This window comes from Coregonus lavaretus, assembly GCF_964263955.1.
Source record: "Coregonus lavaretus genome assembly, contig: HAP1_SCAFFOLD_8899, whole genome shotgun sequence".
Taxonomy (NCBI): domain Eukaryota; kingdom Metazoa; phylum Chordata; class Actinopteri; order Salmoniformes; family Salmonidae; genus Coregonus; species Coregonus lavaretus.
Genome location: NW_028157566.1, coordinates 1 through 17,233, shown reverse-complemented (window position 1 = coordinate 17,233; position 17,233 = coordinate 1). Strand labels below are relative to the sequence as shown.

The window sequence follows — 17,233 nt, the reverse complement described above, 5'->3', positions numbered from 1 at the left end:
GAGATGAGGTAGTCATTCAAAAATCATGTTAAATACTATTATTACACACAGTGTCCATGCACATTTTTACTCCTGAACTTATTAAGACTTGCCATAACAAAGGGGTTGAATACTTATTGACTGAAGACATTTCAGATTTTCATTTTTAATTAATTTGTAAAAACTTTGAAAAACACAATTCCACTTTGATATTATGTAATATAATTGTGTGTAGGCCAGTGACAAAAAATCTAAATGTAGTCCATTTTAAATTCAGGCTGTAACACAACAAAATGTGGATAAAGTCAAGGGGTGTGAATACTTTCTGAAGGCACTGTACCTCAGTTCTGGAACCAGCTGATTAAGTAGGTACAGATCCCATGGAAGCTCTTCCAGCAGTACTCGTTAGCCAGGCGTGCTGCTTTGGCCTCGCCCTGCTCTGTGGGCCTGGTGGTGGGCCTGGAGGTGGGCTTCTTCCCAATGGTTCCCTTCCCTGGATGGGGCTGTGGCTGGGGCTTGACTGGGCGGGGGATGCTGGGGACCTTGGGGACCTTGGGCTGGGCTGGGGCTGGTTTGCGCTGGACCTGGCCTGTCTTAGCCGGTTTAGGAGTGGTGTGCTTGGGCCAGGAGGCCAGAAAGGTCATCTGAGCCTCATCCGACCCCTTCTTACACATCAGAGGCCTGAGGATCCATCAATGATCAGTTATTGATTGTGACACATTAAACACACACATTATGTACACACATTATATATACACATTATACACACATTATATACATATTATACACACACATTATGTACACACATTAAACACACATTATATACACACACACATTATACACACACATATACACACAATATATATACACATTATACACACATTATATACACACATTATATACACACATATACACACATTATATATACCGACCCCTTCTTACACATCAGAGGCCTGAGGATCCATCAATGATCAGTTATTGATTGTGACACATTAAACACACACATTATGTACACACATTATATATACACATTATACACACATTATATACATATTATACACACACATTATGTACACACATTAAACACACATTATATACACACACACATTATACACACACATTATGTACACACATTAAACACACATTATATACACACACACATTATACACACACATATACACACAATATATATACACATTATACACACATTATATACACACATTATATACACACATATACACACATTATATACACACACACATTATACACACACATTATGTACACACATTAAACACACATTATACACACACACACATTATACACACACATATACACACAATCTATATACACATTATACACACATTATATACATATTATACACACATTATATACACAAACACATTATACACACAAAGCTGTCATCAAGGCAAAGGGTGGCTATTTGAAGAATCTCAAATATAAAATATATTTTGATTTGTTTAACGCTTTTTTGGTTACTACATAATTCCATATGTGTTATTTCATAGTTCTGATGTCTTCACTATTATTCTACAATGTTACAAATAGTAAAAATAAAGAAAAACCCTGGGATTAGTAGGTGTGGTACTGTTTGACTGGTGCTGTAGGTGTGGTATATAGTGACTGGTTCTGTAGGTGTGGTATATAGTGACTGGTTCTGTAGGTGTGGTATATAGTGACTGGTTCTGTAGGTGTGGTATATAGTGACTGGTTCTGTAGGTGTGGTATATAGTGACTGGTGCTGTAGGTGTGGTTCTGTAGGTGTGGTATATAGTGACTGGTACTGTAGGTGTGGTATATAGTGACTGGTTCTGTAGGTGTGGTATATAGTGACTGGTTCTGTAGGTGTGGTATATAGTGACTGGTTCTGTAGGTGTGGTATATAGTGACTGGTTCTGTAGGTGTGGTATATAGTGACTGGTTCTGTAGGTGTGGTATATAGTGACTGGTGCTGTAGGTGTGGTTCTGTAGGTGTGGTATATAGTGACTGGTTCTGTAGGTGTGGTATATAGTGACTGGTTCTGTAGGTGTGGTATATAGTGACTGGTGCTGTAGGTGTGGTATATAGTGACTGGTACTGTAGGTGTGGTATATAGTGACTGGTTCTGTAGGTGTGGTATATAGTGACTGGTTCTGTAGGTGTGGTATATAGTGACTGGTTCTGTAGGTGTGGTATATAGTGACTGGTTCTGTAGGTGTGGTATATAGTGTCTGGTTCTGTAGGTGTGGTATATAGTGACTGGTACTGTAGGTGTGGTATATAGTGACTGGTTCTGTAGGTGTGGTATATAGTGACTGGTTCTGTAGGTGTGGTATATAGTGACTGGTTCTGTAGGTGTGGTATATAGTGTCTGGTTCTGTAGGTGTGGTATATAGTGACTGGTACTGTAGGTGTGGTATATAGTGACTGGTTCTGTAGGTGTGGTATATAGTGACTGGTGCTGTAGGTGTGGTATATAGTGACTGGTTCTGTAGGTGTGGTATATAGTGACTGGTACTGTAGGTGTGGTATATAGTGACTGGTTCTGTAGGTGTGGTATATAGTGACTGGTTCTGTAGGTGTGGTATATAGTGACTGGTTCTGTAGGTGTGGTATATAGTGACTGGTTCTGTAGGTGTGGTATATAGTGTCTGGTTCTGTAGGTGTGGTATATAGTGACTGGTACTGTAGGTGTGGTATATAGTGACTGGTTCTTTAGGTGTGGTATATAGTGACTGGTACTGTAGGTGTGGTATATAGTGACTGGTTCTGTAGGTGTGGTATATAGTGACTGGTTCTGTAGGTGTGGTATATAGTGTCTGGTTCTGTAGGTGTGGTATATAGTGACTGGTTCTGTAGGTGTGGTATATAGTGACTGGTGCTGTAGGTGTGGTATATAGTGACTGGTTCTGTAGGTGTGGTATATAGTGACTGGTTCTGTAGGTGTGGTATATAGTGACTGGTGCTCTAGGTGTGGTATATAGTTACTGGTTCTGTAGGTGTGGTATATAGTGACTGGTTCTGTAGATGTGGTTCTGTAGGTGTGGTATATAGTGACTGGTACTATAGGTGTGGTATATAGTGACTGGTACTGTAGATGTGGTTCTGTAGGTGTGGTATATAGTGACTGGTTCTGTAGGTGTGGTATATAGTGACTGGTACTGTAGGTGTGGTATATAGTGACTGGTTCTGTAGGTGTGGTTCTGTAGGTGTGGTACTGTAGGTGTGGTATATAGTGACTGGTTCTGTAGGTGTGGTATATAGTGACTGGTTCTGTAGGTGTGGTATATAGTGACTGGTTCTGTAGGTGTGGTATATAGTGACTGGTACTGTAGGTGTGGTATATAGTGACTGGTTCTGTAGGTGTGGTATATAGTGACTGGTGCTGTAGGTGTGGTATATAGTGACTGGTGCTGTAGGTGTGGTATATAGTGACTGGTTCTGTAGGTGTGGTATATAGTGACTGGTTCTGTAGGTGTGGTGCTGTAGGTGTGGTATATAGTGACTGGTTCTGTAGGTGTGGTTCTGTAGGTGTGGTACTGTAGGTGTGGTATATAGTGACTGGTTCTGTAGGTGTGGTATATAGTGACTGGTTCTGTAGGTGTGGTATATAGTGACTGGTTCTGTAGGTGTGGTATATAAGGTGTGGTATATAGTGACTGGTACTGTAGGTGTGGTATATTGTGACTGGTTCTGTAGGTGTGGTATATAGTGACTGGTGCTCTAGGTGTGGTATATAGTTACTGGTTCTGTAGGTGTGGTATATAGTGACTGGTTCTGTAGGTGTGGTGCTGTAGGTGTGTTATATAGTGACTGGTACTGTAGATGTGGTTCTGTAGGTGTGGTATATAGTGACTGGTACTATAGGTGTGGTATATAGTGACTGGTGCTCTAGGTGTGGTATATAGTTACTGGTTCTGTAGGTGTGGTATATAGTGACTGGTTCTGTAGGTGTGGTGCTGTAGGTGTGTTATATAGTGACTGGTACTATAGGTGTGGTATATAGTGACTGGTGCTGTAGGTGTGGTATATAGTGACTGGTGCTCTAGGTGTGGTATATAGTTACTGGTTCTGTAGGTGTGGTATATAGTGACTGGTTCTGTAGGTGTGGTGCTGTAGGTGTGTTATATAGTGACTGGTACTGTAGATGTGGTTCTGTAGGTGTGGTATATAGTGACTGGTACTATAGGTGTGGTATATAGTGACTGGTGCTCTAGGTGTGGTATATAGTTACTGGTTCTGTAGGTGTGGTATATAGTGACTGGTTCTGTAGGTGTGGTGCTGTAGGTGTGTTATATAGTGACTGGTACTATAGGTGTGGTATATAGTGACTGGTGCTGTAGGTGTGGTATATAGTGACTGGTTCTGTAGATGTGGTTCTGTAGGTGTGGTATATAGTGACTGGTACTATAGGTGTGGTATATAGTGACTGGTACTGTAGATGTGGTTCTGTAGGTGTGGTATATAGTGACTGGTTCTGTAGGTGTGGTATATAGTGACTGGTTCTGTAGGTGTGGTATATAGTGACTGGTACTGTAGGTGTGGTATATAGTGACTGGTTCTGTAGGTGTGGTATATAGTGACTGGTACTGTAGGTGTGGTATATAGTGACTGGTTCTGTAGGTGTGGTATATAGTGACTGGTGCTCTAGGTGTGGTATATAGTTACTGGTTCTGTAGGTGTGGTATATAGTGACTGGTTCTGTAGATGTGGTTCTGTAGGTGTGGTATATAGTGACTGGTACTATAGGTGTGGTATATAGTGACTGGTACTGTAGATGTGGTTCTGTAGGTGTGGTATATAGTGACTGGTTCTGTAGGTGTGGTATATAGTGACTGGTACTGTAGGTGTGGTATATAGTGACTGGTTCTGTAGGTGTGGTTCTGTAGGTGTGGTACTGTAGGTGTGGTATATAGTGACTGGTTCTGTAGGTGTGGTATATAGTGACTGGTTCTGTAGGTGTGGTATATAGTGACTGGTACTGTAGGTGTGGTATATAGTGACTGGTTCTGTAGGTGTGGTATATAGTGACTGGTGCTCTAGGTGTGGTATATAGTTACTGGTTCTGTAGGTGTGGTATATAGTGACTGGTTCTGTAGGTGTGGTGCTGTAGGTGTGGTATATAGTGACTGGTACTGTAGGTGTGGTATATAGTGACTGGTTCTGTAGGTGTGGTATATAGTGACTGGTACTGTAGGTGTGGTATATAGTGACTGGTTCTGTAGGTGTGGTATATAGTGACTGGTGCTCTAGGTGTGGTATATAGTTACTGGTTCTGTAGGTGTGGTATATAGTGACTGGTTCTGTAGATGTGGTTCTGTAGGTGTGGTATATAGTGACTGGTACTATAGGTGTGGTATATAGTGACTGGTACTGTAGATGTGGTTCTGTAGGTGTGGTATATAGTGACTGGTTCTGTAGGTGTGGTATATAGTGACTGGTACTGTAGGTGTGGTATATAGTGACTGGTTCTGTAGGTGTGGTTCTGTAGGTGTGGTACTGTAGGTGTGGTATATAGTGACTGGTTCTGTAGGTGTGGTATATAGTGACTGGTTCTGTAGGTGTGGTATATAGTGACTGGTACTGTAGGTGTGGTATATAGTGACTGGTTCTGTAGGTGTGGTATATAGTGACTGGTGCTCTAGGTGTGGTATATAGTTACTGGTTCTGTAGGTGTGGTATATAGTGACTGGTTCTGTAGGTGTGGTGCTGTAGGTGTGGTATATAGTGACTGGTACTGTAGATGTGGTTCTGTAGGTGTGGTATATAGTGACTGGTACTATAGGTGTGGTATATAGTGACTGGTACTGTAGATGTGGTTCTGTAGGTGTGGTATATAGTGACTGGTTCTGTAGGTGTGGTTCTGTAGGTGTGGTATATAGTGACTGGTACTGTAGATGTGGTTCTGTAGGTGTGGTATATAGTGACTGGTTCTGTAGGTGTGGTATATAGTGACTGGTACTGTAGGTGTGGTATATAGTGACTGGTACTGTAGGTGTGGTTCTGTAGGTGTGGTATATAGTGACTGGTTCTGTAGGTGTGGTATATAGTGACTGGTACTGTAGGTGTGGTATATAGTGACTGGTTCTGTAGGTGTGGTATATAGTGACTGGTACTGTAGGTGTGGTATATAGTGACTGGTGCTGTAGGTGTGGTATATAGTGACTGGTACTGTAGGTGTGGTATATAGTGACTGGTGCTGTAGGTGTGGTATATAGTGACTGGTACTGTAGGTGTGGTATATAGTGACTGGTTCTGTAGGTGTGGTATATAGTGACTGGTTCTGTAGGTGTGGTATATAGTGACTGGTTCTGTAGGTGTGGTACTGTAGGTGTGGTTCTGTAGGTGTGGTATATAGTGACTGGTTCTGTAGGTGTGGTATATAGTGACTGGTTCTGTATGTGTGGTATATAGTGACTGGTGCTGTAGGTGTGGTATATAGTGACTGGTTCTGTAGGTGTGGTATATAGTGACTGGTTCTGTAGGTGTGGTATATAGTGACTGGTTCTGTAGGTGTGGTATATAGTGACTGGTTCTGTAGGTGTGGTATATAGTGACTGGTTCTGTAGGTGTGGTATATAGTGACTGGTTCTGTAGGTGTGGTATATAGTGACTTGTATACTTATACTGTCACGCCCTGGCTCTGGGGACTCTTATATGTTGAGCCAGGGTGTGTAGGGTCTATGTTTTGTGTTCTATGTTCAGTTTCTAGTTCATGTGTTTTCTAGGTTGGCTGGGGTGGTTCTCAATCAGAGGCAACGAGAATCAGCTGTTGCTTGTTGTCTCTGATTGGGAACCATACTTAGACAGCCTGTTGTGCACTTGTGTTTTGTGGCATCTTGTTCCGTGTAGATTTATGTTGTTAACCGAGGACTTCACGTTTCGTTTGGTTGTTTTGTATTTTGTATCGTGTTGCCAGTACACTATTAAAAAGATGTACGCATATCACGCTGCGCCTTGGTCCGCTGTGTATAACGATCGTGACATATACGAAATCCTGCTATGCCCTCAGACGAACCATCAAACAGGCAAAGAGTCAATACAGGATTAAGATTGAATCATACTACACTGGCTCTGATGCTCGTCGGATGTGGCAGGGCTTGCAAACTATCACTGATTACGAAGGGAAAACCATCCGCAAGCTGCCCAGTGACTCAAGCCTATCAGATGAGCTAATTGCCTTCTATGCTCGTTTCGAGGCAGGCAACACTGAACCATGCATGAGAGCACCAGCTGTTCCGGACACCCATGGCTGCACCCCTGCCCAATCATGTGAAATCCATAGATTAGGGCCAAATGTATTTATTTCAATTTATTTCAATTGACTGATTTCCTCATATGAACTGTAACTTCAGCTCTTAGCAATTCTCGGCCAACCTTCCATTGTTAAGCAACATTCTGCAGTAATTGGTTTTCAAACAGCTATTTTTTAATTTTTTATGTATATTAGAAAAATTCCAATCTGGTTTTTGTGCCCACCACAGCACTGAGACAGTTTTAGTCAAAGTGATAAATGATCTTAGAGCCAACACAGATGCCAAACTGCTCTCTGTCCTTGTACTCTTGGATTTAAGTGCTGCATTTGACACTGTTGACCATGATGTCCTTCTGGACAGACTGGAGAGGTGGTTGGCCTCTCCGGTCCAGTTGTAAATGGGTTCAGGACCTATTTAACCGGTTGAGAGTTTTTTGTCACCCTTGGTGAACAAAACTCAGAGAAAATAGATATTCCATGTGGCGTTCCATAAGGTTAGATTTTGGGTCCGGTACTGTTCAGTTTATATATGTTACCCCTTGGCAGCGTTATCAGAAAGCACAGCATTGATTTTCACTGCTACGCAGACGATACACAACTTTACATTTCTGTGTCACCAGAGGATTTTAGACTGTATTCGTGATTTAAATACTTGGATGGCTCACAACTTCCTCCAGCTAAATCAAGACAAGACCAAGGTACTTATTGTTGGAGCCAAAGCACAGAGAGAGAATCTGGCCGCACATTTTAATTCACGGGCGATAAAGATAAAACACCAGGTAAAGAACCCAGCCGTTATTTTAGATTCTGAACTCAAATTCGAATCACACATTAGGAATGTGACCAAAACAGCTTTTTACCACCTGAGGAACATTGCCAAGGTGCGGCCGTTTCTATCTCAGGCCGACACAGAGAGACTCATCCATGCTTTTATTACAAGCAGGCTTGACTACTGTAATGCTCTCCTGTCTGGTCTACCCAAGAAAACCATTACTGTCCTTCTAACTATCCCAAAGCCTAGGACCAAGAGGCCTTTAGTTACTATGACACCCAGCCTCTGGAACAGCCTGCCAGAGAACCTGAGAGGGGCCGAAACTATGGACAGGAACAGCCTGCCAGAGAACCTGAGAGGGGCCGAAACTGGGGACAGGAACAGCCTGCCAGAGAACCTGAGAGGGGCCGAAACTGGGGACAGGAACAGCCTGCCAGAGAACCTGAGAGGGGCCGAAACTGGGGACAGGAACAGCCTGCCAGAGAACCTGGGAGGAGCCGAAACTGGGGACAGGAACAGCCTGCCAGAGAACCTGAGAGGGGCCGAAACTGGGGACAGGAACAGCCTGCCAGAGAACCTGAGGGGCCGAAACTGGGGACAGGAACAGCCTGCCAGAGAACCTGAGAGGGGCCGAAACTGGGGACAGGAACAGCCTGCCAGAGAACCTGAGAGGGGCCGAAACTGGGGACAGGAACAGCCTGCCAGAGAACCGGAGAGGGGCCGAAACTGGGGACATACAGTGGGGAAAAAAAGTATTTAGTCAGCCACCAATTGTGCAAGTTCTCCCAGTTAAAAAGATGAGAGAGGCCTGTAATTTTCATCATAGGTACACGTCAACTATGACAGACAAATTGAGGAAAAAAAATCCAGAAAATCACATTATAGGATTTTTAATGAATTTATTTGCAAATTATGGTGGAAAATAAGTATTTGGTCACCTACAAACAAGCAAGATTTCTGGCTCTCACAGACCTGTAACTTCTTTTTTAAGAGGCTCCTCTGTCCTCCACTCGTTACCTGTATTAATGGCACCTGTTTGAACTTGTTATCAGTATAAAAGACACCTGTCCACAACCTCAAACAGTCACTCTCCAAACTCCACTACGGCCAAGACCAAACAGCTGTCAAAGGACACCAGAAACACAATTGTAGACCTGCACCAGGCTGGGAAGACTGAATCTGCATTAGGTAAGCAGCTTGGTTTGAAGAAATCAACTGTGGGAGCAATTATTAGGAAATGGAAGACATACAAGACCACTGATAATCTCCCTCGATCTGGGGCTCCACGCAAGATCTCACCCCGTGGGGTCAAAATGATCACAAGAATGGTGAGCAAAAATCCCAGAACCACACGGGGGGACCTAGTGAATGACCTGCAGAGAGCTGGGACCAAAGTGACAAATCCTACCATCAGTAACACACTACGCCGCCAGGGACACAAATCCTGCAGTGCCAGACGTGTCCCCCTGCTTAAGCCAGTACATGTCCAGGCCCGTCTGAAGTTTGCTAGAGTGCATTTGGATGATCCAGAAGAGGATTGGGAGAATGTCAGATGAAACCAAAATATATTTTTGGTAAAAACTCAACTCGTCGTGTTTGGAGGACAAAGAATGCTGAGTTGCATCCAAAGAACACCATACCTACTGTGAAGCATGGGGGTGGAAACATCATGCTTTGGGGCTGTTTTTCTGCAAAGGGACCAGGACGACTAATCTGTGTAAAGGAAAGAATGAATGGGGCCATGTATCGTGAGATTTTGAGTGAAAACCTCCTTCCATCAGCAAGGGCATTGAAGATGAAACGTGGCTGGGTCTTTCAGCATGACAATGATCCCAAACACACCGCCCGGGCAACGAAGGAGAGGCTTCGTAAAAAGCATTTCAAGGTCCTGGAGTGGCCTAGCCAGTCTCCAGATCTCAACCCCATAGAAAATCTTTGGAGGGAGTTGAAAGTCTGTGTTGCCCAGCGACAGCCCCAAAACATCACTGCTCTAGAGGAGATCTGCATGGAGGAATGGGCCAAAATACCAGCAACAGTGTGTGAAAACCTTGTGAAGACTTACAGAAAACGTTTGACCTGTGTCATTGCCAACAAAGGGTATATAACAAAGTATTGAGAAACTTTTGTTATTGACCAAATACTTATTTTCCACCATAATTTGCAAATAAATTCATAAAAAATCCTACAATGTGATTTTCTTGAATTTTTTTTCTCATTTTGTCTGTCATAGTTGACGTGTACCTATGATGAAAATTACAGGCCTCTCTCATCTTTTTAAGTGGGAGAACTTGCACAATTGGTGGCTGACTAAATACTTTTTTTCTCCACTGTATTTCAAAGAGATCTTAAAACACATATTTTTAGCTTTTCTTTTCCTCAGGCTGCTTTTTAGTTTTGATTGTTATTCTTTAAATGTTTTATTCTCTTATGTTTGTTGTGTAGTAAATAATTATGTTTATTTTCATTGTTTAAAAAAAAAAAATTCTTTCTGTGAAGCGCATTGAGTTGCATTCATGTCTGAAATGCGCTGTATAAATAAAGCTTGATTTGAAGGTAGGCAACAACACGTCCACCACGCTGACCCTCAACATAGGGGCCCCTCATGGGTGCATGCTTAGTCCCCTCCTGACCCTCAACATAGGGGCCCCTCATGGGTGCATGCTTAGTCCCCTCCTGACCCTCAACATAGGGGCCCCTCATGGGTGCATGCTTAGTCCCCTCCTGATCATCAACATAGGGGCCCCTCATGGGTGCATGCTTAGTCCCCTCCTGACCCTAAACATAGGGGCCCCTCATGGGTGCATGCTTAGTCCCCTCCTGACCCTCAACATAGGGGCCCCTCATGGGTGCATGCTTAGTCCCCTCCTGACCCTCAACATAGGGGCCCCTCATGGGTGCATGCTTAGTCCCCTCCTGACCCTAAACATAGGGGCCCCTCATGGGTGCATGCTTAGTCCCCTCCTGACCCTCAACATAGGGGCCCCTCATGGGTGCATGCTTAGTCCCCTCCTGACCCTCAACATAGGGGCCCCTCATGGGTGCATGCTTAGTCCCCTCCTGACCCTCAACATAGGGGCCCCTCATGGGTGCATGCTTAGTCCCCTCCTAACCCTCAACATAGGGGCCCCTCATGGGTGCATGCTTAGTCCCCTCCTGACCCTCAACATAGGGGCCCCTCATGGGTGCATGCTTAGTCCCCTCCTGACCCTCAACATAGGGGCCCCTCATGGGTGCATGCTTAGTCCCCTCCTGACCCTCAACATAGGGGCCCCTCATGGGTGCATGCTTAGTCCCCTCCTGACCCTCAACATAGGGGCCCCTCATGGGTGCATGCTTAGTCCCCTCCTGACCCTCAACATAGGGGCCCCTCATGGGTGCATGCTTAGTCCCCTCCTGACCCTCAACATAGGGGCCCCTCAGGGGTGCGTGCTTAGTCCCCTCCTGACCCTCAACATAGGGGCCCCTCATGGGTGCATGCTTAGTCCCCTCCTGACCCTCAACATAGGGGCCCCTCATGGGTGCATGCTTAGTCCCCTCCTGACCCTCAACATAGGGGCCCCTCATGGGTGCATGCTTAGTCCCCTCCTGACCCTCAACATAGGGGCCCTTCATGGGTGCATGCTTAGTCCCCTCCTGACCCTAAACATAGGGGCCCCTCATGGGTGCGTGCTTAGTCCCCTCCTGACCCTCAACATAGGGGCCCTTCATGGGTGCATGCTTAGTCCCCTCCTGACCCTAAACATAGGGGCCCCTCATGGGTGCATGCTTAGTCCCCTCCTGTACTCCCTGTTCACCCACGACTGTGTGAACGCGCACCACTCCAACGCCATCGTTAAGTTTGCAGACGACACAACGGTGGTAGGTCGGATCAACAGTGAGACAGCCTATAGGGAGGAGGTCAGAGATCTGGCAGTGTGGTGCCAGGACAACAACCTCTCCCTCAACGTCAGCAAGACAAAGGAGCTGATCGTGGACTACAGGAAGCGTGGGGTTAGGGTTATAATAGTGATTATATTACCTGTATACACAGGGTTAGGGTTATAATAGTGATTATATTACCTGTATACACAGGGTTAGGGTTATAATAGTGATTATATTACCTGTATACGCGGGGTTAGGGTTATAATAGCCAAACCTTGTGAGCCTATTCCCCCTCAGGAGACTAAAAAGATTTGGCATGGGTCCTCAGATCCTCAAAAAATTCTACAGCTGCACCATCGAGAGCATCCTGACTGGTTGCATCACCACCTGGTATGGCAACTGCTTGGCCTCTGACCGCAAGGCACTACAGAAGGTAGTGCGTACGGCCCAGTACATCACTGGGGCCAAGCTTCCTGCCATCCAGGACCTCTATACCAGGCGGTGTCAGAGGAAGGCCCTCAAAATTGTCAAAGACTCCAGCCACCCTAGTCATAGACTGTTCTCTCTGCTACCGCACGGCAAGCGGTACCGGAGTGCCAAGTCTAGGTCCAAAAGACTTCTCAACAGCTTCTACCCCCAAGCCATAAGACTCCTGAACAGCTAATCATGGCTACCCGGACTATTTGCACTGCCCCCCCACCCCATCCTTTTTACGCTGCTGCTACTCTGTTAAGTATTTATGCATAGTCACTTTAACTCTACCCACATGTACATATTACCTCAACTACCTCAACTAGCCGGTGCCCCCGCACATTGACTCTGCAACGGTACCCCCCTGTATATATAGCCTCCCTACTGTCACTTTATTTTACTGTATATATAGCCTCCCTACTGTCACTTTATTTTACTTCTGCTCTTTTTTTCCTCAACACTTTTTTTGTTGTTGTTTTATTCTTACTTTTTTATTTAAAATAAATGCACTGTTGGTTAAGGGCTGTAAGTAAGCATTTCACTGTAATGTCTGCACCTGTTGTATTCGGCGCATGTGACCAATAAAATTTGATTTGATTTGATTTGATTTGATTTGATTTGATAATAGTGATTATATTACCTGTATACGTGGGGTTAGGGTTATAATAGTGATTATATTACCTGTATACGTGGGGTTAGGGTTATAATAGTGATTATATTACCTGTATAAACAGGGTTAGGGTTATAATAGTGATTATATTACCTGTATACGCGGGGTTAGGGTTATAATAGTGATTATATTACCTGTATACACAGGGTTAGGGTTATAATAGTGATTATATCACCTGTATACACAGGGTTAGGGTTATAATAGTGATTATATTACCTGTATACACAGGGTTAGGGTTATAATAGTGATTATATTACCTGTATACACAGGGTTAGGGTTATAATAGTGATTATATTACCTGTATACACAGGGTTAGGGTTATAATAGTGATTATATTACCTGTATACGCGGGGTTAGGGTTATAATAGTGATTATATTACCTGTATACGTGGGGTTAGGGTTATAATAGTGATTATATTACCTGTATACGTGGGGTTAGGGTTATAATAGTGATTATATTACCTGTATACGTGGGGTTAGGGTTATAATAGTGATTATATTACCTGTATACACAGGGTTAGGGTTATAATAGTGATTATATTACCTGTATACGTGGGGTTAGGGTTATATTAGTGATTATATTACCTGTATATACAGGGTTAGGGTTATAATAGTGATTATATTACCTGTATACGTGGGGTTAGGGTTATAATAGTGATTATATTACCTGTATACACAGGGTTAGGGTTATAATAGTGATTATATTACCTGTATAAACAGGGTTAGGGTTATAATAGTGATTATATTACCTGTATAAACAGGGTTAGGGTTATAATAGTGATTATATTACCTGTATAAACAGGGTTAGGGTTATAATAGTGATTATATTACCCGTATACACAGGGTTAGGGTTATAATAGTGATTATATTACCTGTATACACAGGGTTAGGGTTATAATAGTGATTATATTACCTGTATACACAGGGTTAGGGTTATAATAGTGATTATATTACCTGTATAAACAGGGTTAGGGTTATAATAGTGATTATATTACCTGTATACGCGGGGTTAGGGTTATAATAGTGATTATATTACCTGTATACACAGGGTTAGGGTTATAAAAGTGATTATATTACCTGTATACACAGGGTTAGGGTTATAATAGTGATTATATTACCTGTATACACAGGGTTAGGGTTATAATAGTGATTATATTACCTGTATACACAGGGTTAGGGTTATAATAGTGATTATATTACCTGTATACGTGGGGTTAGGGTTATAATAGTGATTATATTACCTGTATACGTGGGGTTAGGGTGATAATAGTGATTATATTACCTGTATAAACAGGGTTAGGGTTATAATAGTGATTATATTACCTGTATACGTGGGGTTAGGGTTATAATAGTGATTATATTACCTGTATACGCAGGGTTAGGGTTATAATAGTGATTATATTACCTGTATACGCAGGGTTAGGGTTATAATAGTGATTATATTACCTGTATACACGGGTTAGGGTTATAATAGTGATTATATTACCTGTATACGTGGGGTTAGGGTTATAATAGTGATTATATTACCTGTATACACAGGTTTAGGGTTATAATAGTGATTATATTACCTGTATACGTGGGGTTAGGGTTATAAGAGTGATTATATTACCTGTATACACAGGGTTAGGGTTATAATAGTGATTATATTACCTGTATACACAGGGTTAGGGTTATAATAGTGATTATATTACCTGTATACGTGGGGTTAGGGTTATAATAGTGATTATATTACCTGTATACGTGGGGTTAGGGTTATAATAGTGATTATATTACCTGTATACACAGGGTTAGGGTTATAATAGTGATTATATTACCTGTATACACAGGGTTAGGGTTATAATAGTGATTATATTACCTGTATACGTGGGGTTAGGGTTATAATAGTGATTATATTACCTGTATACACGGGGTTAGGGTTATAATAGTGATTATATTACCTGTATACGTGGGGTTAGGGTTATAATAGTGATTATATTACCTGTATACACAGGGTTAGGGTTATAATAGTGATTATATTACCTGTATACACAGGGTTAGGGTTATAATAGTGATTATATTACCTGTATACACAGGGTTAGGGTTATAATAGTGATTATATTACCTGTATATACAGGGTTAGGGTTATAATAGTGATTATATTACCTGTATACACAGGGTTAGGGTTATAATAGTGATTATATTACCTGTATACACAGGGTTAGGGTTATAATAGTGATTATATTACCTGTATACACAGGGTTAGGGTTTTAACAGTGATTATATTACCTGTATACGTGGGGTTAGGGTTATAATAGTGATTATATTACCTGTATACGTGGGGTTAGGGTTATAATAGTGATTATATTACCTGTATACGTGGGGTTAGGGTTATAATAGTGATTATATTACCTGTATACGTGGGGTTAGGGTTATAATAGTGATTATATTACCTGTATACACAGGGTTAGGGTTATAATAGTGATTATATTACCTGTATAAACAGGGTTAGGGTTATAATAGTGATTATATTACCTGTATACACAGGGTTAGGGTTATAATAGTGATTATATTACCTGTATACACAGGGTTAGGGTTATAATAGTGATTATATTACCTGTATACACAGGGTTAGGGTTATAATAGTGATTATATTACCTGTATACGTGGGGTTAGGATTATAATAGTGATTATATTACCTGTATACGTGGGGTTAGGGTTATAATAGTGATTATATTACCTGTATACACAGGGTTAGGGTTATAATAGTGATTATATTACCTGTATACACAGGGTTAGGGTTATAATAGTGATTATATTACCTGTATACGCAGGGTTAGGGTTATAATAGTGATTATATTACCTGTATACACGGGTTAGGGTTATAATAGTGATTATATTACCTGTATACGTGGGGTTAGGGTTATAATAGTGATTATATTACCTGTATACACAGGGTTAGGGTTATAATAGTGATTATATTACCTGTATACGTGGGGTTAGGGTTATAAGAGTGATTATATTACCTGTATACACAGGGTTAGGGTTATAATAGTGATTATATTACCTGTATACACAGGGTTAGGGTTATAATAGTGATTATATTACCTGTATACGTGGGGTTAGGGTTATAATAGTGATTATATTACCTGTATACGTGGGGTTAGGGTTATAATAGTGATTATATTACCTGTATACACAGGGTTAGGGTTATAATAGTGATTATATTACCTGTATACACAGGGTTAGGGTTATACTAGTGATTATATTACCTGTATACGTGGGGTTAGGGTTATAATAGTGATTATATTACCTGTATACACGGGGTTAGGGTTATAATAGTGATTATATTACCTGTATACGTGGGGTTAGGGTTATAATAGTGATTATATTACCTGTATACACAGGGTTAGGGTTATAATAGTGATTATATTACCTGTATACACAGGGTTAGGGTTATAATAGTGATTATATTACCTGTATACACAGGGTTAGGGTTATAATAGTGATTATATTACCTGTATATACAGGGTTAGGGTTATAATAGTGATTATATTACCTGTATACACAGGGTTAGGGTTATAATAGTGATTATATTACCTGTATACACAGGGTTAGGGTTATAATAGTGATTATATTACCTGTATACACAGGGTTAGGGTTTTAACAGTGATTATATTACCTGTATACGTGGGGTTAGGGTTATAATAGTGATTATATTACCTGTATACGTGGGGTTAGGGTTATAATAGTGATTATATTACCTGTATACGTGGGGTTAGGGTTATAATAGTGATTATATTACCTGTATACGTGGGGTTAGGGTTATAATAGTGATTATATTACCTGTATACACAGGGTTAGGGTTATAATAGTGATTATATTACCTGTATAAACAGGGTTAGGGTTATAATAGTGATTATATTACCTGTATACACAGGGTTAGGGTTATAATAGTGATTATATTACCTGTATACACAGGGTTAGGGTTATAATAGTGATTATATTACCTGTATACACAGGGTTAGGGTTATAATAGTGATTATATTACCTGTATACGTGGGGTTAGGATTATAATAGTGATTATATTACCTGTATACGTGGGGTTAGGGTTATAATAGTGATTATATTACCTGTATACACAGGGTTAGGGTTATAATAGTGATTATATTACCTGTATACACAGGGTTAGGGTTATAATAGTGATTATATTACCTGTATATATTCTATCAGTTAATATATTACCTGTAG

At 41.6% G+C, this 17,233-nt stretch overlaps 1 protein-coding gene across 1 annotated transcript; it reads right to left on the bottom strand.

Annotated features, from left to right (window-relative positions):
• Positions 1–320: 320 nt before the first annotated feature.
• Positions 321–671, bottom strand: LOC311125248 (uncharacterized protein; the record flags this gene model as incomplete). The annotated part of the gene is made up of 1 exon (XM_084199300.1): positions 321–671. A coding segment is annotated over one exon (351 nt), but the record flags the coding sequence as incomplete, so codon positions are not given.
• Between the last annotated feature and the right edge of the window lie 16,562 nt (positions 672–17,233).